Raw genomic sequence first — 25,611 nt, 5'->3', positions numbered from 1 at the left:
ACTGTCCTCATCCGAATCATCATCCTCATCCAAAAGGTGAGAGGGAAGTAATGGTTGAACCCTACTGGGTGAAGTAAGGGAGGGTGTTAGCCTCTGTTTCGCCATTTTTTGTTTAATGTATTTTCTGCCCTTGATTTAGGCATCGTCGACGAGGCCGTCAACGGTATAGGCGTCGTCGACGAGGAATCCTCGATGGTTACGATAGACACCACCGTCGATGAGGGACCTCTCGTGCGTATCATTGATGAGGCACTAGTCGTCGAGCAAGTCGTCGACGCTGTTGTCGCCGTCGACGAGGATTTCTTTATCTTTATCGTCGACGACAAAGGTGTACGTGCCGTCGATGAAGATGTCGTCGTCGGCGACGAAAGGGGTGCCGACGAGACTGAAAGAGTAGAAATGGTCGTTGTCGATGAAGTCACTCCAATGGGTGTATGAGGAGATTTTGTCGTTGTCAAGGCCATCGTCGACGAGGTGGTAGTCGATGGGGCTGAGGAAGGCTTTTAAAAAGTGTGTTTCACCCTCGGCGGAGGAGTTAGAGGGTCTGAAGCTGTTTTTTTCGACCCCTGAAGAGGAGAAGACTCCCTGGCAGGTAAATCCTTAAGTTTTGGAGCCTCTGAAGACTTTTTGTGCGTCTTCTTTTGAGGTTGCTGCGTAGAAGGACCTGGAGAAGCGTCTCTGGGCCTTTTCTGAGGAGTCTTTGAGGAGGATTTCGATGAGCTCTCACTCTCCTCAGAGGACAAGGGGTCTTCTTTGTCCTTAAGTCTCTGCAGCCAAGTTAAAAGCCTTCCCTCACGATCTTTTAAAGTCTTCGTAGAAAAAGTACGACATACCTTGCAGTCTTTAGGAGTATGATCTGGATAAAGACAGTAGAGGCAGTCCTTATGTTGGTTGTCGACAAGCAATCTCTTCTTTTTGCAAGTATCACATGGCCTAAAAAGGCCTTTCTTAGGAGTATCCGACATGAAGACAGCAAGACTTCACTCAGATAGAGAAATATCGGAAGAAAATACCTTAAATCCAAGAGATAAGAAAAACCTGAGCAGAGCTCAGTGGAGACTCCCTTAGCACGACGTGCGGTAGAACATCTGAGGGACTAGAGCTCCTTCCAGGAAGGTTCCAGAGGGTGGTGGCAGCTGATTGGTTGCTCTCTAGAGTTTGGTCCTTATTACAAGAGGACCTGGATATGTTACTAATGTGAGGCCTTTGGCATATTACTCTATATGTCAAATGGGACATTACTTTATTTATGTACCGGGGACTCCCATCCTGACGACGGGGAATGATTCAGACATGTGACTCTATGAAAGATACCCTAATACTGGATAAATAGTAGAATGAGGGGGTAATCAATACAATACCAGGAATATTTACAACATATTACTAAGCGCTCTTCGAGCGCCAACATCCCAAGTTAAAAAAAAATCAAAAATATACTCCTTCCTCTGTCTTTGCATGAGGAATTCAAAAAACGTAAGCAATAAACAATATGGCTAGCTGCAGGGCCCCTGGGCCAGATGGCTTCCGGCCTCCATCTACATAACCTATGCAAACATACTAGCTGAACCCCTGAGAAGGGTGTTTAATTCCTTTTTAACAACATGAGTAGTTTCAGATTCTATGGTGCCTTCCCATTTTACACTGCTGCTTAAACCAGACAAGGACCTATGAACTGCGGGTCCTACCAAACAATGGCACACTTCAACTGCAATATAAAATTGATTGCCTTGATTTTGGTCAGGAGGTTTCGCACACTTCGGCCTAAAATAATCACTATCAAATAGTCAGGCTTCCTTAAAGGTCAACAAGCTGAGGACAACATAAGATTAACTTGTGACATCATTTAGGAGGCTGAACTACTCAAACTACAGACTATCCTTATCTTGCTTGATGGGGAGAAGAATTTTGATAGAGCTGATTGGGCATTTCTGCCAAAGTCCTGGATAGAACATGAATGGGTGGGAGGATGAAACCATTGATCCACGCTCTCTAGATCTACCCCTCCACCAAAATCTAAATAAATGGAGAACTCTCAGGCACCATCCCTGTATCAAGGGGCATTCAACAGGGCTGCCTCTTGTCACCATTGATGTTTGCACTCCCCATGAATCCGGGAGCCCAGTGCATCCTAAGGAACCCGTACATCAAGGGCGTCATGGTGGGTGAGATGCAGCATAAGCTGAAATTGTTTGCCGACATCATCTTGTACTTTGTCACAGAACCAGAGATCACTCTACCGGCCCTTCAGGCTGAACAGACCAGTTTACGGGGGTTTCAAATTAACTTCGCCAATTGTCAGGATATGGGAGTAGCAGACCCCCAGTGAAGATCCAAACATGGGTTAACCACAGCGCACTTCCCTTAGTCTAAATCCCCATAAAGTATTTAGCCATATATCTGCCACCTAGGTTTAAGAACCAATATAATACCAATGTCCCTCCCTTCCTCCAGAGGCTTTCCAAAGGGCTATACCGTTGATGAGAGCTCAAAATCTCATGGATGGGATCAACTGCATGTCTAAAAATGAATCTACTATCTTGTTATTATATGTGTTCTGCATCTAAAGTTCCCAGTTTTGGCGCTGTATCATAGTCAAGAAAAGATTATCAAATTTGTATGGAAAGTAAAAAAACCTAGGATCATCTAAGCAACCCTGATTTCCCCTATGGCGGAGTGAGCTCTGGGCTAACCAGATATACGCTCAGACGGCCCAAATCAGTCCAGGCCTAGACTTTAACCATCACCCAGACAAAAAGTCCTAGATCAAGGTAGAACAAAAATACTCTATAGACTCCTCCTCCAATTCATACTGAGGTTTACCCGGAGGGTACAAGCTCAGCTCCATTCCACAACTATTGTCCTTGAATATTGGCAATAGGCGACTCGATACAGGGGTTCATGACCTATCTAGCTCCACTGACACCCATCATACACAACCCTCACTTCCCACCTGGGCATGACAAACCACATTTCATGCAAGAAATTCCAGAGCGCAGCCAAATCTAGGTGGACTTTTTGAGGATGGTGAGCTGCTATCTAACAAGGAGATGTGCATTTGATTCAGTATAATCAGAACGTTCGACTGACTCAACTTTGACACTGGGTATCTAACAAGGATTTAAGAAAGAATCTATTTAGGAGGCACTTTCAACTTGAATCCCCATTTATCAACAGGACTAGAAGAAAGGGTATTATCTGCCTCTACAGAAAGCTCCAAATGCATAAAACTCAGTCTAAACATAAATACACACTGCATTGGGAGATAGAACGCAGAGGGCTCATCTTCAGCAGTTTGTAGAAGATCAATCAAGGAGTCGAACTGTGTTCAACACAGGGAAAAATGCTTACAAGAGCATAACACAATGGTACCTCCCTGGTTAGACTAAAAGGGATATATTTAGGAGCTCCGACTTAAATTGGAAGGGCTGCAGACATGATGGGAAAGCTCATTCAAGTATGGTGGGCCTGTACCCATATTAAAAGGTTTTGGTGCAAGGACCTATCCCACATCAGGTCAATACCGGGGGCAAACTACCCCTTCAGCCATGTGTCTTGTCGTTCAGAGACCCAGGGGAAAATAGTGCCTTTCCTCTAACTATACCTTTGAAAAAACTAGTATCTCACCGGTTGCTCACTGAACGACTGTCATGGCCCAGATGTGGAAGCACTAGACAGCTGTGCCTATTAACAGGTGGTGGGGAAAAGTATGGGCAATTTTTGCAATGGAAATGCTATCTTCTAAAGGCCATGACAAGTTATATAAATTTGACAGGACACAGCTTCCGTTCATTACATACATAAAAAGAGTCCAGATAGCAGGTGAGAACCCAGCAGTTATGTCTGATGCACACAGAAGAACCCACCTCTGCTGCACTACCTCAATGAGTCACTAACAAACTATCGTCATGAAGGCCCGGATCTAACTCCTGTATGGTTCCAGCTTCAGGCCTACAAAGATCTATATAACAATTCCCTTTGTGCAAGTCATTACAATCCACCCTACTAAGTCACAGAATCCTAGGGGCATACAGGTACCAAACCAATCAGTACCTGCTGTACTGCCAATTTATCTTTCATTCTATGATTGAGTACCTGTACCCGTACCATAAAATGGAGTTGTTAACTAAAAAGAAAAAGGTTAATATGGGTGTTTAAGACATTAAATAAGTGACTGGGGGCATTGATGTTTTCAAAATTGATGAATGAATGCGAAATGAATGTGGGTTGAAAGAGTTGTTTTGGGACAAATGAAAAGCTTGTTAACCTCTTGAGTGCCCATGACGAGATGGTCTCGTCATGGGCCGCGGTTGCGCTGTGCCCATGACGAGACTATCTCGTCATGAGCCCCGCCCGCTAATGAAACGCCCGGCACAGGGCGTTGAAAGGGCGGGGCACTCAAGGGGTTAAAATGCAATATTTTTATTATAAATAATATACACATCAATTGAATTGTGACACTTTCCTATGCAAAATAAAGGTAATGACCCAAAACAGAAATCAAAATATGGAAGTACAGAGACCTGTATGAATGAATGAAAGCTTTTATAAAGCGCAAAACAACTGCTCCAATCAGGAGCATCCCGGCACTAATTGCAGATAGGCGTAAGAAAATGAAAATCAGTCTATTTCCATCTGAAAAGAACAGGGAGGAGAGACTGAAAACTCTTTGAAAAGATAGGTTTTTAGAAGAGCTTTGAATGTAGATTCTAACGGCATAGCGCAAAGGTGGTCGGGAAGGGAATTTGAGTTTTGGGGACAGAAAGGAGAAAGCTACCACCAGTTCTGGATTCATGAATTCTTTGAATACATAAAAGATTTTGATGGGAGGATTGAAGAATTCTGTAGGGTTGGCACCTTCTAATTTTGTTTTGAATATAGCTGGAGCCTAATGAGTTAATGGCCCTAAGGGTAAGAAGAAGTACTTTAAATGTAATTATTTGACTGATTGGAAGCCAGTAAAGTGTTTTCAACCCCTGTCTGATAGGAGTGGTGATATGGAATATTTAGCACGAAGCAAGCTGCAGCATTTTTAACCCACTGAAGTCTATTGACAAACCTTTGAGGGCCCCACAAAAGCAGGACATTTAAATAATCCAACCTCGATGTGATCAGAGCAAGTGTCACAGTTTCACGTGTGTTAGCTAGAAGACATTTTAAGCATTTCCTGAGTGATTTCAGAAAAAGAAACAAATGCCGACCATCAATTTTGACTCCCAAGTTCTTGCCCAGTGCGGATGGGGCTGGGGGAGTGCCCAGCTCTGGTGGTCAGAGGTGTGCTGTGTCCAGTGGTGATGTTGTGCTGAAGACTAGAATCTCAGACTTGTCCGAGTTCAAGCAAAGGCATCTCTTAAACATCCAATCTGCCACAGCCAAAAGGCAACTTTGAAAGTTGGCAGTGCCAGAATAATCCAAATCGTTGAAGGTAAACATAAATTGCGTGACATCAGCATATGACACGATGTTGAAACCCCAGGCTTGAGCCACAACAGCTAGAGGGGCCAGATATTGTATAGCGTGGGGCTGAGGACCGACCCCTGTGGGGCACCGCACCTGACCTCCTTAATAGTGAAGTAAAGGCAGAGGGGAATGGAAGGCTTGCTGTTGGTCCTCAAGAAAAGATTTTATCCAACTGCAGCCATGCTGGTTATGCCTATCTCTTCCAGGCGCAGCAACAGGATTTAATGTGAAACCATATCAAATGCGATTGAAAGATCCGCCAGAACTAGAATTGTTTTCTTGCCAGAGTCCAGCCGGATTTTGATAAAGTCGGTTAGTTCAAGGACAACAAATTCTGTGCTTTAGCCAGACAGAAAACAGGACTGAGAAGAATGTAGGCAGTTATTGTCTGTAATAAAATGTGTGATTTGTCATTAACCCCTTCGCTGCTAGGCCTTTCCCCCCCGTGCTAAGCCTTTTTTGGGCTGCTTGGGGTAGCTCGCACTTAGTCCCCTGTAACTTTTTGACCACATAAGGTATCCACGACAAATTTCGTCCTTTTTTTCCAACATCATGGGGATTCTAAAGGTACCCAGGGTGTGTGGAATCCCCTAGAGGGGACCCAGAAATTAGCCAAAATACAGGTAAGTTTTGTTTTTTGGGGGAAAAATGCGAAAAAAGGGCAACAGATGAAAGCGTCTGTTTTTTTCCCTGCAAATGGTATCAAAAAAGGGATTGTGGTGCTGAAATCCCCATCTTCCAGGGACGAGCAGACTTATTTCAGAAAATCAATTTTTTTTTATTTTTTTTTTACACAGTTTTGCCATTTTTCTGGGACATAGCCTATTTTTTGTGCTTTCAACCTCCTTCCAGTTAATGGTAGAAATGGGTATGAAAGCAATAATGGATCCTGGAAAGCTATACATTTCTGAAAAGTAAACAAAATTCTGAATTCAGCAAGGGGTCATTTGTGTAGATCCTCAAAGTTTTCTTTATAGAAACTAACAGTTAAATATAGGAGAAATTGAAAATTAGTTGACAAAAACAGGCATTTGTGCCAACGTTTTCACCTGTAACTTCTTCTAATTATGACAGCTATTTGAAAGCAATATACCGTTACATCCGCTGGACCTTTCTGGTTGTGGCGATATATAGGACTTGTAGGTTCACCAAGAACCCGACGAACCCAGAGCCAATAACTGAGCAGCATGTTGCAATGTTTTTTATTATGTACCGGGTATATAGCAATTATTCTGTGAAAATATATACGTGGAAAAAACGGTATGAAAGACACCTATGTATTTCTGGAATGGGAACAAAATATAGAGTTTAGAAACAGTAGATATTTGCACATTTCCTAAATTGTGAGTACCCATACTAGCATGAGAATTATAGTTCATGATTCAAAATGACTTCTTTTCTACACATTGTCTTTCATTTGGAAGGCAGAAATGCATCGAAAGTCAGTAGGTAATGACAGTTGCTCTTCAATTCTGTTTTCCCCCAAGTCTCCCGATAAAAATGGTACCTCACTTGTGTGGGTAGGCCTAGTGCCCGCGACAGGAAATGGCCCAAAACACAACGTGGACACACCACATTTTCACAGTGAAAACTGACCCTTTTTTTGCAAAGTGCCTAGCTGTAGTTTTTTTAACCCTAGCTCTGCCGGCACCTAGGGAAACCTAGCAAGCCTATACATTTCTGAAAACTAGACACCCAGGGGAATCCAGGATGGGGTGACTTGACTGGCTCGCACCAGGTTTTGTTACCCAGAATACCATGCAAACCTAAAAGATTGTCCAAAAACCCACATTTTCCTCACATTTCTGTGATGGGCAATTTTCATGTCGCCTCACTACGTTTTGGGCCCTTGCCTGTCGCGGGTACTTAGGCCTCCCACACGAGTGAGGCACCGTTTTTATCGGGAGACCCGGGGGAACGCTGGGTGGTAGGAAATTTGTGTCAGCCCGGTGATGCCACAACTTTCCCACACAAAAATGTGTGAAAAAGGTGATTTTTTCAGCTAAATTTGAGGTTTGCAGGGCATTATGGGTAAGGAAACTTTGGGGGATCCACGCAAGCCATACCTCCCTGGAATCCCCAGGGGGTCTAGTTTTCAGAAATGTGTGGGTTTAGTAGATTTCCCTAGGTGCCGGCAGAGCTAGGGTTCAAAAACTACAGCTAGGCACTTTGCCAAAAAAAGTTCATTTTTCACTGCGAAATTGAGGTGTGTCCACGATGTGTTTTGCGCCGTTACCTGTCGCGTGCACTAGGCCGACCCACACAAGTGAGGTACCATTTTTCTCGGAAGACTTTGGGGAACACGGGGTGGGTGGAAATTTGTGAATCCACGCAGATTCCAGAACTTTCCAACACAGAAATGTGGGGAAAATGTGTATTTTTGGGCAATTGTTTAGGTTTGCAAGGGATTCTGGGTAACAGAACCTGGTGGGAGGCAGTCAAGTCACCCCATCTTAGATTCCCCTGGGTGTCTAGTTTTCAAACATGTATAGGCTTGCTAGGTTTCCCTACGTGTCGGCAGAGCTATGGTTCAAAAACTACAGCTAGGCACTTTGCCAAAAAAGGGTCATTTTTCACAGCAAAATTGAGGTGTGTCCACGTTGCGTTTTGCGCCGTTTCCTGTCGCGGGCACTAGGCCAACCCACACAAGTGAGGTACCATTTTTCTTGGAAGACTTTGGGGAACCCGGGGTGGGTGGAAATTTGTGGATCCACGCAGATTCCAGAACTTTCCACCACAGAAATGTGGGGAAAATGTGGTTTTTTTGGCAATTTTTTATGTTTGCAAGGGATTCTGGGTAACAGAACCTGGTGGGAGGCAGTCAAGTCACCCCATCCTGGATTCCCCTGGGTATCTACTTTTCAAAAATGTATAGGTTTGCTAGGTTTCCCTAGGTGCCGGCAGAGCTACGGTTCAAAAACTACAGCTAGGCACTTTGCTAAAAAAGGGTAATTTTGCATTGTGAAAATGTGGTGTGTTCAAGTTAGGTTTTGAGCCATTTCCTGTTGTGGGCGCTATGCCTACCCGTACAAGTGAGCTACCATTTTTATCGGGAGACTTAGGGTAATTCAGATTTGTAAAGGAACTGTTATTACCTATTGACTTTCGATGCATTTCTGCCTTCCAAATGAAAGACATTGTGTAAAAAAGAAGTCATTCTAAAAAATGACTGATAATGCTCATGCTAGTATGAGTATTCCCAATTTCGGAAATGTGCAAATATCTACTGTTTCTAAACTCTATATTTTGTTCCCATTTCAGAAATACATAGGTGTCTTTCATACCGATTTTTCCATGTACACATTTTTACAGAATAATTACTATATACCCGGTACATAATAAAAAACCATTGCAAGTTGCTGCTCAGTTTTTGGCTCTGGGTTCGTCGGGTTCTTGGTGAACCTACATATATCCCCACAAGCAGAAATGTCCAGCGGATGTAACGGTATATTGCTTTCAAAGAGCTGTCATAATCAGAAGAATTACAGGTGAAAACGTTGACACAAAAGTCTTTTTTATTCGACAAATTTTCAATTTATCCTATATTTAACTGTTAGTTTCTATAAAAAAACATTGATGGATCTACACAAATGACCCCTTGCTGAATTCAGAATTTTGTCTACTTCTCTAAAATGTATAGCTTTCCAGGATCCATTATTGCTTTTGTACCCATTTCTACCATTAACTGGAAGGAGGTCGAAAGCACAAAAAATAGTAAAAATAGGCTATGTCCCAGACAAATGCCAAAATTGTGTAAAAATGTTTGGGTTTCTGACAAAGGTCTGGTATCCCCTAAAAGCTGGGAAAATGGTGATTTCAGCCCCACAAACCCTTTTTTGATAACACTTGCAGGGAAAAACCCAGAAGCTTTCATTTGCAGCCCGTTTTTCCCATTTTCCCCCCAAAAAACTAAATTTTGCTGTATTTTGGCTCATTTCTGTGACCCCTCCAGGGGAATCCACAAACCCTGAGGACCTTCAGAATCCCCATGATGTTGGAAGAAAAGGACGCAAATTTGGCGTGGATAACTTATGTGGTCAAAAAGTTACAGGGGCCTCAGCGCGCACTACCCCAAATAGCCAAAAAAGGGCGTGGCACAGGAGGGGAAAAGGCCTGGCAGCGAAGGGGTTAACAGCCTGTGAGGGGGGAAGTTTAACATGGAAAAGAATAAAATAGTGGTCCAACCAGGCTAAACGCATTATTTCTTCCATTTTAAGTAAGGGAAGGTTGGAGAAGATGAAATTGATGGTATGGCCACCAACATGTGTGGGGCCGACGACATTCTGGACTAGTTTGAAGTCAGACATCGTTTCAATTAGTTGTTCCCCTGCTTTACATGCTAGGTTATCGGCATGAATGTTGCAGTCACCTAGGACCTTGTGTTAGAACATATTAGACTTGACATCTTTTGGCGTGTTTCCCCTGTCTTTTTTCTTTCTGACCTCCCGGTTTTGACTCTGTTTTTCTGGTTTAGTGTCTCTGCGCTCTTTCTCACTGCTGTACAGTGTTAAAGTACAAGTGCTCCTGTTGTAAATTGTTAATATGGATTTGTGTTTCCATGATTGGCATATTTGATTTACTAGTAAGCCCCAAGTAAACTGCACTGAGTGTGCCACCCACAGGAGTAGCCATGAAAAGGTATCTCAGACCTGCCACTGCAGGGTCTGCGCGCAGTTTGTAACTGCCATATCGACCTGGCAAGGGCACCCACTTGCCAGGCCCTAACCTCCCCTTTTCTTACATATAAGTTACCCCTAAGGTAAGCCCAAGGTACCCCTGTGGGCAGGGTGCTGTGTATGTTAAAGGTAGGACATCTACTGGTGTGTGTGACATGTCCTGGTGGTGAATTAGTGTATTTCATTTTTCACCACTGTAAGGCTATCTGTCCCGTAGGAAAGAATGGGAGTTTTACTTATAACATCTTATAAGCATAACTCCCCATTGGGACAAGATAGAGAAATGGAGTTTAGAATGCCTGGACTCAGAATGTAAAAATACATCTTTTAGTAAGGATGATTTTTATGTTCTGGGTTTGAAAATACCACTTTTAGAAAGTAGCTATTTTCCTGCTTAGCCATCCTGTGTGGCTCTGCTGGGTTTGTGGATTGACTGTCTGGCTTTGGAGGGACAGGGGCTGGGGATGTGCAGTGGCTCCAGGGAGTCTGGATGAGTCAGGACTGGGCTGAATGGACTTGGGCTGCATTTAGAGTAGGGGGAGGAGATTTCCTTTTACCTGAATGGGCCTGGTCTGCTTTCTACAATGCTGTCTCCACCTCCTGCCAGGAACCTGCACCAGAGAGGACAGAACCTGTTTGGACTAAGCACAGACACTCTGAGAGAACAAAGGGATTTTGAGTATACATATTGGGGCACAGACCCCAGAACTTTGGAACTAGCTGGAATCAAGGAACCTGCCAAGAAAAAGAGCTGGAAGAGCTGCCAGAAGGAGTACTGCCCATTTGCTGTGTTGTTGCTTTGTTGGGTTGGCCTGCAGTTGCTGCTTCTGCCTTGGGCAGTGAAAGGAATGGACTGAACTTTCTTTACTTGTGCTGAGTGTCTCCAAGGGTTTGAAGTAGAACATTGCCCCCTGTTCTGAAGTCTCAGGGACTGCAAAGACTTCACCAACCTCTGGGTACCGCTTCTAGAACAGCTGTTTCAGTCGCCACAGAGAAGGGAAACGCAACTGACTCCGTCGCTGGCTCGGTGTCCTGACGGCACCGCAAGAGGCACCATCCACATCTCATACCGCAACCCTGGTCTCACCGACGACGACTACCGCCACCACAAAGCTGCCGCTTGCACCGTGACCCGTGGGCACTGCACTCCGCACTGCCTTGCTTCACTTCGCCATCCTGGTGTCACCAACGCCATCTCTTCTGCTGACTTCGACACCCGTGACCGCATCGTGGCTGGGGGCACTGCTTGTAAGTCTCACGACGCACCGCCTTGCCCCACATAGCAGTCTGGGCTGGCCAATGCCAGCTCCCACTATCCGGGTCCAGCGCTTGCACTGCAACCTGCCAGCTCCACATCGAGCACCGCCTCACCCTGCACCGTAATCCTTGGTCTCTCAGACGCCTTCTGGACGATCGTCACCGAGCCGATGCCTGCACTCCATCGAGAGCACCACACCGTGCACAGCTTCCATTTTGCAACGCAACCGCGACGGTTGCCACGACTGGCTCGCACCGACGTGCCAGCCGCATTGAGAAAGGTACCGTTACCGAGTCTGTGCACGCTTTTGCTGGCCCGTACAGATGCGGTCGGCAAGAACTGTTAGACTCTGTTGTTTTCAGCATCGAGCTAGCCCCAGACGGAGCTACCGACTCGAATGAACTGTGTTTTCTGCAATTTTAAGGATATCTTGAAAAGTATATCTTTTCAAGTACTGTATGTTGGATCCTTATTGTTTTGGATATATAAAAATATATAAAAATATTGGATATTTTTCTGTGGTGTCCTTGTGTAGTGTTTTCACTGTATTACTGTTGGTTATGTGCAAATGCCTTACACACTTCCTCTGAGATTAGCCTGACTGCTCGTGCCAAGCAACCAAGGGGGTGAGCAGGGGTCATTTTAGGGGTGTAACTCCCTTACCCTGACTAGGAAGAAGGATTCCTATTTGGACAAAGATACTTCCCTCTGCCAACTAGAGACCCCCATTTCTAACAGAACATTATTAGACCAATGGCATGATAGCGCTGGCTAGTGTCTCGAAGATCTGTGAGTCGGCCTTTGGGGGCCGACAGACTAGAATTCCAGAGAAGGAGAAGTTATCTGAGATTATGGTAAAAGCGAGGGCTTCAGCTTTTTTCCTGTAGATTTATCTGTTGGGTTGAGCAAAGGAAGATGGAACGGTAGAGAATAGCAACCCCACCACATACGCTGACATTAGATGGTAGCTGTACTGTCAAGTCTCTCAGACAAACACGAACCAGTTACGTTAACAGTCCAGTCCAATGGTGGAGCTAGGATTGAATACCCAGGAAATGTATCAATATGAGGCTGTGTTAGTGCTAGAGTAATATCATATGGATGGTCGATTCCATATACCTGCCTAAGCCTAAAAGGAAAAATAATTTCTAGACTACCTTTAGCAAGCTTAAGCACTTCAGTGACTGAATTGAAGAACCGTATAAATTGTATTGTTACTGACTTTCAGAAGAGGTGGAGAAATGATAAAGGCTTTAATCTTCACAGCCAATGACATTCCTATCATCAAATGCTCATTGGGGATTACAAAGAATTTGAAAAGGAGAGAACTTTCTGAACATTCCCTCACTATTCTGAGGGAGGAGGGGGAGGTAAAATACTCTACGGGACCAGGTCCAATTTCTAATAGAAGGACTGGAATATGTCTCCCGAATTGCTCTTGTGGAGACCGACATCAAGAATACAAGAAATCTTAAGTCAAGGGCAAAACCTCCTGTTCGTTTTGGTCAGACTGGACCAATATGTTAGTTATTTAGCCAACTGAGGTGTCAAAGGACATCGATGGTGGTTCAGGTCAGAGTTTGTTGAATCGGTAACAGAAGGCCTAAAGTAATAGCTTTGCCATGTTCAAGATTATCCTCTTCCATAAAAAAAAAGAATCTTGTACGCATAGGGACAAAGTATGAGTGCATAGTACCGGTAACTCTGAACCTCATACTTTCAGTACCAGGCACAGGTAATTTCAAATGGCCTTTGATGCTTCAAGAGGATATCTTCCAGGGAAGCACGACTTGGAATGGACTGAAGCTTGCACAGCAACTTAGCAAATGTCCTCTGTTAGGACAAACTTGAAGCTCTGAGCAAGCTACAATATTAAGCTGAAAGGAATGCCACAAAGTTAAACTGCACTGGCACACTGTGGTCACACCAGAGGTGAAGACAAAGGAGCCGGCCATCAGTTTAATGATATTTATTTTCTTGCTGTAAAGTCTGTTCAAGCAGAAAAGAACTGTCTCCAATGTAGGCACTAGCTGCTTCTTCCTTGCCTTTTTAAACTACTTTATGGGGGTCTATAAATAGAACTTTTCTTATCTTGGCAAAAATTCACTTGTCTCTTTCTAGTCTTTCTTCTGCTCTGCACCATCTATCAAATTGGCTTCTCGTTTTCCTTAACAGTTCTGCTGTTTTTGGCACAGATATATAGTTTATTCTCTGCACTAATCTAGCTTATATAAGTATTTATGACTTTGGTCACTTCTCACTCACTTCTAATCTCTCTGATTGAACTAGTTCTGATTAGATTCTCTACAGCCTTTTCTATGAAGACAAATCTCAGGTCTACTTTTCCTTCCCATCTTTTGAATTCAAGCTCCATGAAAAATGCTCCAATTCCTTATCAGCTATACAGTTATGGATGACATCTTGGTCTTCAACTCAATCCTTCTAAAACACAAATATTGTTCTTCCCGGTGCCATATCCTTTCATCTCTCTCCCGAACTTTATTTTCCTTTATTCATTTTCTCTCTCATTCCTTTTGCTGGCCACAATGAAAGTGACGACTATGATTTGTCAGTTTACCTTTTTTACCTTATCTTCTCTGGAGCCTGCCTGTTACCATATCTACTGTATTCAAATGAGTTACATTTTATACCACCATAATATAACTAGCCTCTTTTCCAGTTTGAATTACCGCACTTTCTTTCTCCTTTGCCGTTTCCTGTGATCTATTTTTAAATGCTCCATTTGTCTACTCTTTAAACGTCTGCACATTGATCATCTCCTTCCCTCATCTTCAACTCTTAATTGACTGCCTTTTTCATTCTTGATTTATTGCTTCATGATCTTACATGGTCTTTATGTGTCTCAGAGGTCTTCTACTCTCTTGCCTGATCCTAGCTGCATATAAACCTTACCAATAACCCTAGTTTTGTATCTAGTTACCCTAACTGTCTGTATGTTCAATTTCACTGATTATTTGCCTTACTTAGTCTTAAATAATGGACGAATCCTCTGTCCGCCCTGCGCCTTTGCTGTGCTTTTTTAATTGTCCGCTACCAGGGTTCCTCATTTTATCTATTCAGATTTCATCCCTTTGCAATCATGTTTACATTTAGCTTTTCATCTCAACTCTAGAGCTGTTGGGTTTTACGTTCATTACGTTAGAAAAAGAAAATTAAATAGAATGCCCACAAATTCCTAGTACTTCAGAGATAACTATATGGTAAAATATGCATATTATTTAAACAGTTCCCAAAAAAAAAAAAAATCACACTTGGAATCATAACTGAGTTGCCCAAAGCACTACACATGACTGCTGAGAGCGGAATATGGAGAACTGTAAAGGACTGTGGGACCACTAATCTCTAAATAGGATGACCTGTGATATCCTTTGAGGCCAAGCCTGAACGCAAAGAAGCTATAAAGTATGAGAAAATTGTTGCCCGCAGAGGGCACCAAGATGCTAGGAGAGAAATATCTATAAGCAGAGGCTAACACATGCTGAGCAGAAACTATGCAGTGTATGTTTCTCCCAAGCCAGAGAGAAGGAATGTACAAAAGCAGCAGTCAAATGTGCTGGGCAGCAGATATGTGCCCAGGCTACCAACTGCATTTACTCTGGTATGCAAAAGTGTGTTGTTTTCCTCCATGACATGATGGGCATCTTGAGACTTGAGACAAGCAGACTGGCATTAATGTGTCGTCCAGCATTGCTAAATTAGAAAGTACTTCAAAAATTCATCTTAAAGTGTATACAAAGAGAACATATACTTCAAGATCTGGGACTGGGCTTCACTTGAACAGAAGCTCAGAGAAGGAATACATATTATACTACAAAGGGTGCTGAGATCAGGGTGTGCAGTCATCTGAGTCTAGGATACCAGGTCTAATTTGAGAATAATCTAAACGCTAAATTCTTATTCCGTGTAGTCTTTGCATAAGGACATAAAAGGCAGTCTTCCCCTAAAGAAAATCAATATGTATTAACCATCCCATAAATCTCTCTCAGCTACTGACCTTTTGGGCATAATATTCGTACAGCTGATGGCTAGTCATGAGACAACGACGTCTCCATTCAATTCAAACATATTTCAAGTGAGCTTAAGTTCAAAAAGGGAGCAGGTGCAGAAACCACTTCCAGTACTTGGAAAATGGTTTCTTATCTGTGTGCAAATTGCTTGACAGTTTATTTCCTCCAGCATGTTTCCCCATTTAAGTTCTTTCATTTTCATCAACACCTGGAGTAATCTACTTTCAGAGGTAGAGCGCTGGGCCCGACCACGCTGACAGCAAGATGACGATCCGTTATGAAACTACAACGCACTGCCTCTTGGCACGGGCCCCAATAGTTCTGTGGCAGGGGGCTGTAAGAGTGTTGTGCTCCCACCAGCACACTAACAGGCACAGTGAGCAGGTGGCCTAGTTGGGCCGGGAACTACAGCCAGCTATACAGGAGCCACACTGGCTCCATTCCACAGAGAGGGGTGACTTATGGCGGCGATTAGAGGAGCAGTGGGGGCCCCAAGGGTCCAGTAGCAGTGCGCTCAAAAGGGGAGATGAGATGAGATGCTTGCAGCCTGGAGAGATATGAGGATCCTAGATGAGTGCCCGCTTGTAAGATTATTGGAGACCTCAGGGCAGACGGTGAGGCACATCAGCACTAGGCAGTGAGCAAGGGTTACCCCAATCAGAGAGAGGGAGACCCAGAGTGCAATACTGGGTCCCTTCTAAAGCCGAATTAATGCCCCTGCACCCTATGAAGTCCTACCTGGCCCTGTGACTTCGCTACTGCTTGAGGCCCCACTTTCAGAGGCACGCAACAGGCTAGCTATGATCCACCCGGCGTACACGTGACTCCAACAAGGGAAAGAATCGCCAGTTAGAGCTCCAGCTGGCTGGGGCAGAGGCTCAGCGACGTCTGGAACCATTGCACATACTTCTCATACATCTCCATCTCTTCATGGAAATGAAGTCTGAACTTGGGGTTGTTTGAGCAGACATTAAGCAAAACCTCTCTGAACTTCGGAGAGACTTACAGGGCATGGGGACCAGGGTGGATAATCTGGTAACAACAATGAGTGTACACTGGACCTTGAGGAATACCGCCCTACCCTGGTGACAATGAATGGGCAGCTAATTGCGCTCCAGGCAAAGCAGTAGGACCTGTGGAATTGCTATGGCCTCTGTAACCTCCAAATTCAAGGTGTGCCTCTTGTCAAGGAGGGCAAGGACATGAAACATTTAATTCAAGGCCCAGTAGGGACAGTCCTTGATGTACATGGACCGGACCCTTTATGCATCAACAGGGCCGGGCCCAGTACCCTGAATTACAAACTGCCCCCTGACATTTTGATTTGCTTCCACCACTTTGAGGACAAAGACACAATCCTTGAAACAGCGAGGAGGCCCTATTCGCTACAATGCAGAGTACATTCAAATAATTCAGGATCTCTCCCAATTACTCTGATCAAACGTAGAACTTTTCGCCCTGTCACCACATTCCTATGGGAAAACAAGATCAGATACGAAGGAGTCTACCCCTTCCACCCTGTTTGTGTGGCATGGTAAACACTAATCCCTTAGGGAGGCTTGCCAGGCACTGAACCTCCTCGTTCCACAGTCAGATGAATGCCCCACCGGGGTCAAGGGCCAGAGAAGCCCTGAGTGGACACAAATACGATGTGGGTGCAAGCGGAATCTCCCCAAAACGGAGGAAACACTAGCGGGACGAAAAGTGGCTCCGGAGTAGGATTACAAGGTGAGCGGGCCACCATCGTCATACCGTTATTCGATGCCAACTGAGACATTAAATTACTAAACTTGTTGGCTACACCTCACGCCGGCTGCGATGAGACAAGAATCTACCATGGAAACGGCTATGCCGACACAATCGAGGAGCTCTACAGATGGGTGCTGAAGGCCTGGGTGGTTGCCACTCCGGTCTTGCGTTGACAGAGGCCTTCCCCCCTCTAGGATTGATACCTTACTCTGCATATGACCTCTCTATTTCATTTTGGGACCCTAGAGGGCCTCAGTTCGGCATTCATTTCTGTTGAAGTTATATTTTTTTAATGTTTCATATTCATGTTATCAATGGACTATCTGCGTCTTAGAAGGGAACAGCAGTCTACCCACTGCTATGTCACCACACCACGCTTCCTGTTAACAGCACTGTAATATTAAGATAAATAGTCCAACCTTGGTAGTTTTCATGTAGGTTTATTAGGTATCAAGTTGTATAATGGATGAGCCCCACCAGGAGCGGTCTGTATCTGCTCAGCCCATTCAGCAACTGACTAAATCATACCAACATTCTAACCTTCAACATTCTAAAATACACACATCCTGGCTGAGCAGCATACTACAACATCTCCCTTCTTTACAATGAGAAGGAAGAAACTTTAAAAAGATATAACAAAAGTCACATTAAAAGAATTAAGCAAAAACATGGCAAGATAAAATGATTAACGAAGGAAGTACAATAGTACGATCAAGAGAGTGAAGAAGAAAACAAGGAAAGCAGAACGCACAACATGACGCAAAAACAATTTGCGAGTACAGATGTGGGGTGACCACATTAAATAGATGAGGAGACACACCACATAAATCAGTAGAACATGTGCATAAGATGTGGATGTACCACATTAAACAAAAGAAACATGCAATAATATGTACACGAGATGTGGAAGTACCACATGAAACAATGTAAATGCAAGAGTACAGATGTGGCGTGACCCATTAAATAGATGTGGAGACACACCACATAAAATCGATGTGGGGACGCACCACATAAATCAGTAGAACATGTGAATAGGATGTGGATGTATCACATTAAACAAGATAAGTAAAAAGTAGATATGGAAATGCCACATGACACAATACATTAATTTGCACAAGATGCAGTAGTACCACATGAAACAATGAAACAGTAAAGAAATGTGCAGGAGATGTGGTAGTACCACCAGAAATAAGGTAATTGCAATTTGTAAAAATGTGCATGAGATGCGGTAATACCACATGAAACAAAATAAATGCAATTTGTAAAAATGAGAATAAGATGTGGCGAAACCACATGAAACAGTAAAATTTCCCTCAATGCAAGTTGAGGTGAAAGGTGTGCGGAAGCAGCACACGGGACAATGTGCCACTTGAAACTGTGAAAAGGATGTGGAGGATGACCACAGTATAACATGAAACTGTGAAACGGATGTGGAGGAGGACCACATAAGGAAGTAGGATTTCCCTCAGAGCAGGTTGAGGTGAAAGGTGTGCGGACACGGCACAAGTCAGAACGTACCACATGAAACTGTGAAAAGGATGTGGAGGGTGACCACATGAAAGAATGAGATATGAGCAACAGGCAAAGTGCAAGCATAAATTGTAGTGAACAGAAATTCACGTAACTTAAATGAAAGATCCCATTCTACTGAAAATGCAATGTAAAGAGCAATAAAATATAGTAATGTAAATATCACTGTAAAAACATCATAACGTACACATTTTGAACATGAATGAAATTGCAGCACAGCAAGATGTACAAGTCATGGCACATTAGTACTTAGTGACACTCTGCTTAGATGAGGTGTGGCAATGTCCCAAGAAAATAATAAAATAAATGAAGTGGTCACCGTGGTCGGGAAAACGCTGTATCCTCCCCCGAAGTTGTGACAAGCAGAAGTAACATTTCCCTCAAAGCAGGTTGAAAGAAGATAAGTGGCAGAATATACGGAAAGCCGACAAACTTCAATGAATGAGTCACAAGTACCTTGTTGTGAAAATATTTCTTATATATATAACAATTTCCTCAAGCGTGGTTTGTGTGATCAGCGTACGAGGGTGTGCTTGAACGTAAATGTACCAAGTAGTTACGGCAGGATATGTGACAACTTTGAAGAAATGCACACTTTTCCATACTCTGAAAAGTCCGAGGGAAATAATGCTGAAATTTAAAATGGCGGCACGTAAATCGACGTTGAGCCGGGTGGCTCAAGGCACATTTGTGCTTTAAGACGTCCGGAGAGGATCGGCAGAATATCAGAAGCCATGGTGACATGGAAGAAAGGTAGGGCTGCGCGCGATGTGTTGGGTGCGCGTGATGAAGCTGTTGAGGAGAATTCAAAAGGTTTTGAATTGGACAAACTGCCAAAAGTATTGGGGCAAGTTACTCACAAAAATACCGGCATAATACCTTCCCATGCAGATAAAAGAACTGAAGATCGTATATGCCGATGACTTTGATAACTCTGGAGTGCCAATAAAATAACCTCCAGTAGGTGGCAGCAAACAACTACTAATTTCTGCCGATAAAATCAGCCTCCTGTCCCGTAGAATCTCCGCTCATTATCCAGTTACAATATTCCCTCGCTGGCATTTTAAAGCTTAAACTAAAATAAAGCCTTGTACTGGTTCAGTTTTCCTTCCCCTCATCTGGGCTCACAATAACTTGAGCAGGGATTAACAAAGGAACTGACAGACAGCCGGTAAGCAAGCGGTAAAGAGGAATTCCATGCCTGAAAAGTGTAGCCGGGTACTCACAAGCCTGTAGTATGAAGAAGAAGTCAGGGTGGCAGGCAAGGGGTAACTTCAACGGCAGCCGAGGCAGGCAGTGGACAGGGAAATGAAGCAGGGACTGGCACGTCTGGAGTTATGTGCAGGCAGGAACTGTGAGAAGCCAGTGGAAGCAGTAGGATCTGTCGTTGGAAGTGGCACTTTGGAGTTGAGGGCGACCGGTGGGAGGTCACTGGTGGGGCTCGTAGTGCCAGATAAGTTGAGCTGCTGCTTCTCGGTTTTTGTAACTTGAGGTAGCTTAATCTTGAGGTTACTTGAAAGTTGAAGCGCAGGGCCTTTCCAAATCGTCGCCAAATGTAATATTAAGATAAATAGTCCAGCCTTGGTAGTTTTCATGTAGGTTTATTAGGTATCAAGTTGTATAATGGATGAGCCCCACCAGGAGCGGTCTATATCTGCTCAGCCCATTCAGCAACTGACTAAATCATACCAACATTCTAACCTTCAACATTCTAAAATACACACATCCTGGCTGAGCAGCATACTACAAGCACCCACCAAGTCATTACTTCCTATAATGTAGCCATGTTTACTAACACACTTCAAGTTCTCACTTTCAATGTTCGGGGCCTTTATAACGCTATCGAGCGGCACTCCATTCTCCGGAAAACGACCAATCAAACATAGGGCTCCATCAGGAAACCCACCTACAACAATCAGATCACTATTGTCTGAAGTCATGGTATAACCCAGGTCAGTATCTCTACTCGGGCCATAAGAAAACAGCAGGGGTGGGGATCTTAATCCATCGCCACTGGTTCTGGAGGAGACACTCTGGGATACAGGTGAGTGGCCATTCAGGGCTACTTAGGGGGTAACTCCTCACTACAGCCACAGTCTACAGCCCTAACCACAAGCAAGGGCCCTTCCTCAAAGATGTTATTCACATTCTCGCAGCTTGGTCAAATACTGCTCCGATTATTGGAGGAGACTTCAATCTGATCTTTATCCCCATGGCTCATACTGACCATACCTGGAGAGGAGGCTCAACGATCCTATTGACTGCGGGTAAGCTACTGTTGCAGGAGATGGGACCTGTAGACACTGGAAAACTTGCCTCCCTCTTGTACAGGTTTATTCTTATTTTCGGGGACCCACAAAATGTATTCTAGACTAGACTATATGCCTCTAGATAAGTGCCTGCTCCCCCGTTTGACAGCATCCAAACAACACCCCATCACACTCTCTGACCACAGTCCAGTCTCCTGTGGTCTGACCGACATGGGCTCCAGGGAACCTAGACCTACCAGACCCTGGTGACTTCAAGACCATCTACTGAAAGACCCAGTGACAGTCAATAACGTTAAAAAACGGTACTGAGGACTATGTCCTCCATAACGACACCAGGGAAGTGAGCCCAGCCAGCTTCTGGGATGACCTGAAGGTGCATTTAATAGAAGCAGCTGCCCGCCTCCAGAAGCTCTGAGACGAGCTACGCCACAAATTTGGCACAGAACTGTGAGACCTTGAGCCAAACCACAAGCAAATCAACTCTCTGAAAGTGTGGAAGGAAAATATTTGCTGTTCAAGGCCAAATTCAGTCCCTAGAAACCGGCAACATGGCATCTCTCCTGATACAACTCAATAATAAATTTAATGATCATGGTAACAAGTCAGGCAAAATGCCCGCACCTACCAGCCCCCGCACCAAAGCTACCATATCAGAGATGAATGCCCCGAGCGGGCAAGTCTGCAAAGGAGACAGTGAGAAGGCAACAGATTTTCACACTTTCTACACTCAACTATATGACAGAGAGCCAACAGGCCCCCCAAAAGTTGTGACAATATCTCACAGAGGCCCAATTGTCAAAGCTGAGCTGCCTAGACAGCGAGACCCTCATTAGGCCTCGAGAGAAGAAGGAAATCCTTACAGCCACATCTAAATTACGAACCTCTAAAGCACCAGGCCCTGACAGGTTGACAGAGGTGTTCTACAAGTGCTTTGGCTCCATAGTATTACCTGTACTCCTCCAAGTATTTAGTGAAATAACTGAGGTGGGAAGAGTCACCTCCACTGTGACCAAACCCACCAAAGTCCTGATTCACAAAACTATTAATGAATGTGGATGGTATCGCCCCATGTCTCTCCTCAACACAGATGTCAAAATAGACACCCTGTGACTTCAACCTTTGATGGAGAACATGGTACACCCAGATCAGTCGGGTTTCATTCAAGCATGCCAGGCTGGTGACAATATGAAGAAGGTTCTTCACCTTCTCAATCTAGGAGCCATGGGAGACAAATAATTGTTCATAGGCATCTTTGACGCGGAAAATGCATTTGTTAGAGTTGATAAGCGCTTCATAACTGATGTGCTGAGAGAGGTAGTAATGTGAGACACGGTTAGTTCCAGGCAGGATATCAAGCCCCACAAAGCAAAACTCGGATTAATGGTGTATTTTCCAACTGTGTGGACATTGGCTGAGGCTCCCAGCAGGACAGGCTAATCCCCAGATCAAAGGGATCTGGTTCAGCCAACAAGAGCTGAAATTGACCATGTTTGCCGATGATATCCTCCTGAACCTGACATACCCCATTACCTCCCCCTTCGAGGTGCTCAGGGAGCTCCATCTGTACCAGAGTGTCTCGGGGTTTAAGATCAACATCACTAAACCTGGAATCCTAAATGTGTCTGCCTCCCCGGCGGTGGTGGGCCAGATACAATCACAAACCATCCTGCAATGGGCTGCTTCACACATAGATTACTTGGGGTGCATGCTAGCCCCAAATTTAGCTAAAACCTGAGATATCAACCTTCAACACCTGAAAGGCATCAGAAGTGAGCTTAAGGGTTGTATATATAAAACTCTCACTCTTATGTAGAATAGTAGTATACAAAATGTTGTACTACCTAAGATATAGTGTATGTTCCAGACCTTAGCCCTTCAAATACCAGGTGACTTTATATCGGACCTTCAATCGACTTGGGCCAATTTCATAAAGCCAGGCCGGTCTAAGAGGATTCGTTGGAAGCAGGGTTTCTTGAGCCCACACCACTATGCCACTGCACACCTCTGATATCTTAAACACTGGACGCAACGGGAAACCGACAAGGGATGATGTATGATAGACCACACAATGATCCCTTTGTGAAATTTCCACTTAGAACGGACATAAAACTCTATTTACATCTCACCAGTCACAAACCCAACACTGGAGGATTGGGATAAGGTAGGAGATAAATGTGGTCTCGCTACTTACCCTTCCAAATTTACACCCCTCTGGGGAAATTATGAATTCACGTCAGGCCTGGCTAGATACTTATAAAGCAACTGGCTGGAAGGTGGGTGATAGATGTTGAGAGACATGTTTTTGCAAGCATCACTCAACTCTTTCGAGCACTTGAAAGAGTATTGTACTGTATCCCAGAAACAAAACGATACCGCTACCTACAGTTGTGCCACTGGCTATCCCACCCTAGGATCACCCGGTGGAAACGAGAGCCCACACGACCAATGAACAATATCTCTTGTACTGCAAAGATGACAAACATGTATATTTTGTTCTATACAAAATGCTTAACAAAACACAACGCCCTACCAAACACACCTTCCAACAGACCTGGGAGAGGGAACTGGATATCACCCTGGACAGTGACCAATTGAAGGAAATCCTAATATCAGCTAATAATTGTGTGGCACATTCAGGAGGGAGAGATACCCTATTTAAAATTTTGTATCAGCAGTATTATTCCCCAACAGTGGAGGAGTTCCTCACTCACATATTATGGTCTTGTCCCAAAGTACAAACCTTTTGGACCTCGCTGTTGACTACAACAGAACAAATCACAGGGTCAGACCTGGTCAGATGTCCACAGGTAATTCAGTTGAGCGCCCCATACCAGATATTTATCCACTCTATGGCATGCTGGGTAAACTAAAATCCCACCTCCTCCTATCGGCAAAATAAAGCATCCTAACTTTTTTTTTGGGGGTGGGGGGGAGACAGGAGATCTTGTGTTCCATACATAAAAAGATCAAGAGACTATGGTGGGGAAATTGGTAAAAATGGCACAAGATGAGGAGAAAGCTTTTACTAAACAATGGGGCTGTCTGTTGGACTATTTCAGGGGAGACCTAAAGGAACTGTCTTGCCCAAAGCGACTACAAGCCCTGAAATGGCTAGAACCTTCTAAAATAGACTAAATAGACAATAGACTAAAATAGACAACAAGATTACTATGCATCAGTTTACAGATGGCACGAAGACTTGGGGAGGTCAGCCATGGTCACAGCAGACATTTATAGAGACAAAGTCTTGATCAGCATGACACCTCGAATGTTCACTTTATCTGCCAATGGTGGGTGGGAGTTGAGATGGCTGAGGGTGTGGGAGGGAGAACGGGTTCTTTGGGGTTGGCCAGTTGTTCACCACAGAGCCAGGTGTCTCTATTTTTGATGTATGGTGGTTAGCTGAACAGGACAACATAATGTTAAGAAAAAGAAATTTCAAACTTAAATATTTTAATATAAACAAGCAAGCACTTGAACAGTCAACTATGGCATCACTGATAAAATTTGATTTTTTTGTAATATTTTGAATTTAATACTCAAAGAACAAGTCACTTACCTTCGAAAATGATGTATCTGTAAGAGACATACATTAGTTATAGATTCCTTAACTTAGAATTACTCCCAGGCATCAGACTAGATCCAGAGATTTTTTTCTCATAGCAGTACCCCTGCACGTCGGTAGGTGGCGTCGGTCGACTCCGCGTCCGGTGTCATGGTCGCCGGGATGACGTTGCAGTGTCTATTTAGACGCCGCCCCTGCGTGCTGACGCCGATGACGGGCGTGGAGACGACCAACACCACGTACTGACGTGCAGGGGTACTGCTAAGAGAAAATATTCTCCAGATCCAGTCTGACGCCTGGGGGTAATTCTAAGGTAAGGAATCTATAACTGTTTGTTTCAGATCATAAGTTTTATATGGGAGTTAAGGCTGCAATGGTTTCTGACTGGAGAAAAAAAAAAATCAAAAAGTAGGAAACTACATTCATTAGATACTTTAAAAAAAACAACAACTCACAAATGAAAAAAAACCAACCTTGATTAAGTGCTTGTTTACTTACAGTTAATCTTCATTGCTCCTTGTCCGGTGTCTTCATCATCACAATGCTGACTGAATGAGGCATGCCTCCCGCTGTATAAAGGCAACTGCGTTGCTTCATACCTACCTTTAAGTAAAAGCACTTTCGCATTTAACTTGTTTCCTACACTTCACAGTGTAGACTGCACTTGTTGTAAACTCAATTTATGGGTTCCTTTAATATATATTAAACAATCTTCTACAGCGGCTGTGTCTTTATAATTCAGATGCACATTCTAATAAAAATGATAAACAGTTTGAATGTATTTTCTATATAAAAGCTTAACTGAAGGTGTGTACGGAGAAGGTTGGAGATTTGAATATATAAAAGGATGCAGATGATTAAATCATGCAGGTGAAGTTTAACTACAGTTGTACAGGTCACATGCGTGCATACCTGTGATGCGATCGTCCGTATGGCCTCTACTTGTCTTCTACGCATTTCCGGTGTCCCAGGACAGCTTCCACTTGCGATGGAAGAGTGGGTCTGGCCCTGCTGGCTGAGAGGCAGCTCTCGATTTGCATCAATATCTACAACACAAACGTTATTTAACATGCCCAGG

The 25,611-nt window shown here is 44.0% G+C and overlaps 1 protein-coding gene across 4 annotated transcripts in view; it reads right to left on the bottom strand.

Moving 5' to 3' along the window:
* The window catches only part of TANC2 (tetratricopeptide repeat, ankyrin repeat and coiled-coil containing 2), a 2,520,149-nt gene that overhangs the window by 597,766 nt on the left and 1,896,772 nt on the right, over window positions 1-25,611 (bottom strand). For all 4 annotated transcript variants that reach the window (XM_085640812.1, XM_085640825.1, XM_085640816.1 and 1 more), the window contains one exon: window positions 25,446-25,579. In XM_085640812.1, coding sequence (XP_085496938.1) covers window positions 25,446-25,579 — 134 coding nt within the window. The remainder of the gene's footprint in view (window positions 1-25,445; window positions 25,580-25,611) is intronic.

This window comes from Triturus cristatus, chromosome 1_1 (genome assembly GCF_964204655.1).
Source record: "Triturus cristatus chromosome 1_1, aTriCri1.1, whole genome shotgun sequence".
Taxonomy (NCBI): domain Eukaryota; kingdom Metazoa; phylum Chordata; class Amphibia; order Caudata; family Salamandridae; genus Triturus; species Triturus cristatus.
This window is presented reverse-complemented; position numbering and strand designations above follow the sequence as displayed.